The sequence below is a fragment of the Triticum urartu genome, chromosome 2, assembly GCF_003073215.2.
Source record: "Triticum urartu cultivar G1812 chromosome 2, Tu2.1, whole genome shotgun sequence".
Lineage (NCBI taxonomy): Eukaryota > Viridiplantae > Streptophyta > Magnoliopsida > Poales > Poaceae > Triticum > Triticum urartu.
Genome location: NC_053023.1, coordinates 645,588,972 through 645,590,900, shown reverse-complemented (window position 1 = coordinate 645,590,900; position 1,929 = coordinate 645,588,972). Strand labels below are relative to the sequence as shown.

Genomic DNA, 1,929 nt, shown 5'->3' with positions numbered 1-1,929 from the left:
TTGCATTGAGCAACAGCCAGTTCTGTGCCTTTCAATGCTGGAAGCTTCAAGAGGCGCTTAGGAAAGGAAAAAATAAATATCACAAAATAAAAAATACCTAAGCGCCCCACCCTCCCAATGCTGAGCGCTAACTTCAAGCGCTAATTACGACCACGCACGCCTGGCGGAGCGAAGAAAAGAGGCCTAGCGCCCGATGCAAACCTTTGCATCGATGCCACACCTAAGCTAGGATTTGATGGGCTAACTGCTAATCGGCCGGGAAATCAATGGGAAATATATCCTGGCGTCCGTCTAAGCGTCTGGCGTTGGAGATGCCCTAGAATATGGCTGGTCCTTTGGAAGCCTTCAAACAAGTTGGTCTTGCCTCTTATTAATCCTCTGGTTTGATTTTTGTGCGATGTTGTACTCCCGTCCGTGACCGACAAGATGCAATATTCAAGTTACGAGCCAGCTTAACAGTTTAGGAACAATCCAATACGTCCAGGTCATAATACTCAAGGATACATCAATCAGCAAGCAGGAACAAACGCCAACATGCACCCACTAATGCAGCGATCTTGTCATTAGCGCCATTTTTCAGCAAACCGATCCAGATCAGACTCCCAATTGCCGTCGATCACATGCAAGTTCACGAGCAAGAGAACGCAAGCACGCAAATAATTCACCAGCATGGCACCGATCTCCCCCCTATAAATACCAGACTCAAGCACCACCCTTAGGGCATCACAAGCACTTAGCAGTCCAGAGCTCCAGATCAGCTACTTGATCTGTGCTTACTGATCACTCGGCAGCAATGGCAGGCAAGGCATCGATCGCGCTGTTCCTCGCCGTGAACCTGGTCGTCTTCTCCGTGGCCAGCGCGTGCGGGGGAAACTGCCCGACCCCGTCGACGCCCACCCCATCGACGCCCACCCCGACCCCGGGCTCGCTCGGCAGGTGCCCACGCGACGCGCTGAAGGTGGGCGCGTGCGTCAACGCGCTGAACCTGGTCAAGGTCCAGGTGGGCAGGCCGACCGCGTTGCCGTGCTGCCCGCTGGTGGATGGGCTCGTCGACGTCGAGGCGGCCCTGTGCCTCTGCACGGTGATCAATGCCAGCGTCCTCAGCATCGTCAAGCTCAACCTCCCCATCAACCTCAGCCTCATCCTCAACCACTGCGGCAAGAAAGCGCCCACCGGGTTCATGTGCTAAGCGATCTAGCAAGGTGTGACATGCAGCCCACGCATACGTTGGCTGCATGCGGCCATGCAGATTAGTGGTGCGAGAGGGGCATTGTTCTGCTTGATCAGTTGTTTTGTTTCTGCCGGTTACGTTGTTTGCTTGGTTTTGCTACTTGACGTGCTAGCCACAAGTCTGCACATGCATGCATGCATGCTACAGAGAGTACGTATGTAGACGGTTTAATCATTTTTAATGTTCTTTTTATCGTTCTTTCTTGGCGCGTTCTTTCATGGCTTATGGCTTGTATTAGTTTTGTACGATCTGCATGATGAATAAAGTTTTTCCTTACTACATGCTTCCCGTGGAAGCTGTAATACTGTTTGGTGATTTGCCAAATAGGCTTTGATCAATGCTGGACGAAGGTTTCCCTCACAAAAAATATGGTGAACAAAGGTTCCGACCCAAAGTATATACCAAAATCCTAAATCTACGGAAGGAACCTACGAAAATTGACCTATGTGATTATGCGTCCAACTATTGTTGCCGCTAGAACTGCTTTTCTTTTAGATCGTTTTTTCCTCTCGTCCTGGCGGTTGGAACCATAGCCGCCACCAGAAGGCCAATCTTGTAGCGCCGTTCTCCGGCGGCTCTCCTTCGCCGGTGACCTTATTCATCGGTGGTGAGGGGGGGTCACCGGATTCACGCGTGTGGATCATTTTTATTCTTTTTATTATTAGTCTCTTTCTTTCTTTTCTTTCTTTCTTGGCGAG

At 50.7% G+C, this 1,929-nt stretch overlaps 1 protein-coding gene across 1 annotated transcript; it reads left to right on the top strand.

The window, feature by feature from the left end:
- The first annotated feature begins 709 nt into the window (after positions 1 to 709).
- Positions 710 to 1,510, top strand: LOC125539403 (14 kDa proline-rich protein DC2.15-like). Its single transcript, XM_048702845.1, has one exon. The coding sequence runs from the start codon at positions 794 to 796 to the stop codon at positions 1,187 to 1,189; it is 396 nt and encodes a 131-aa protein (XP_048558802.1). The 5' UTR covers positions 710 to 793; the 3' UTR covers positions 1,190 to 1,510.
- The last annotated feature ends 419 nt before the right edge of the window (positions 1,511 to 1,929 follow it).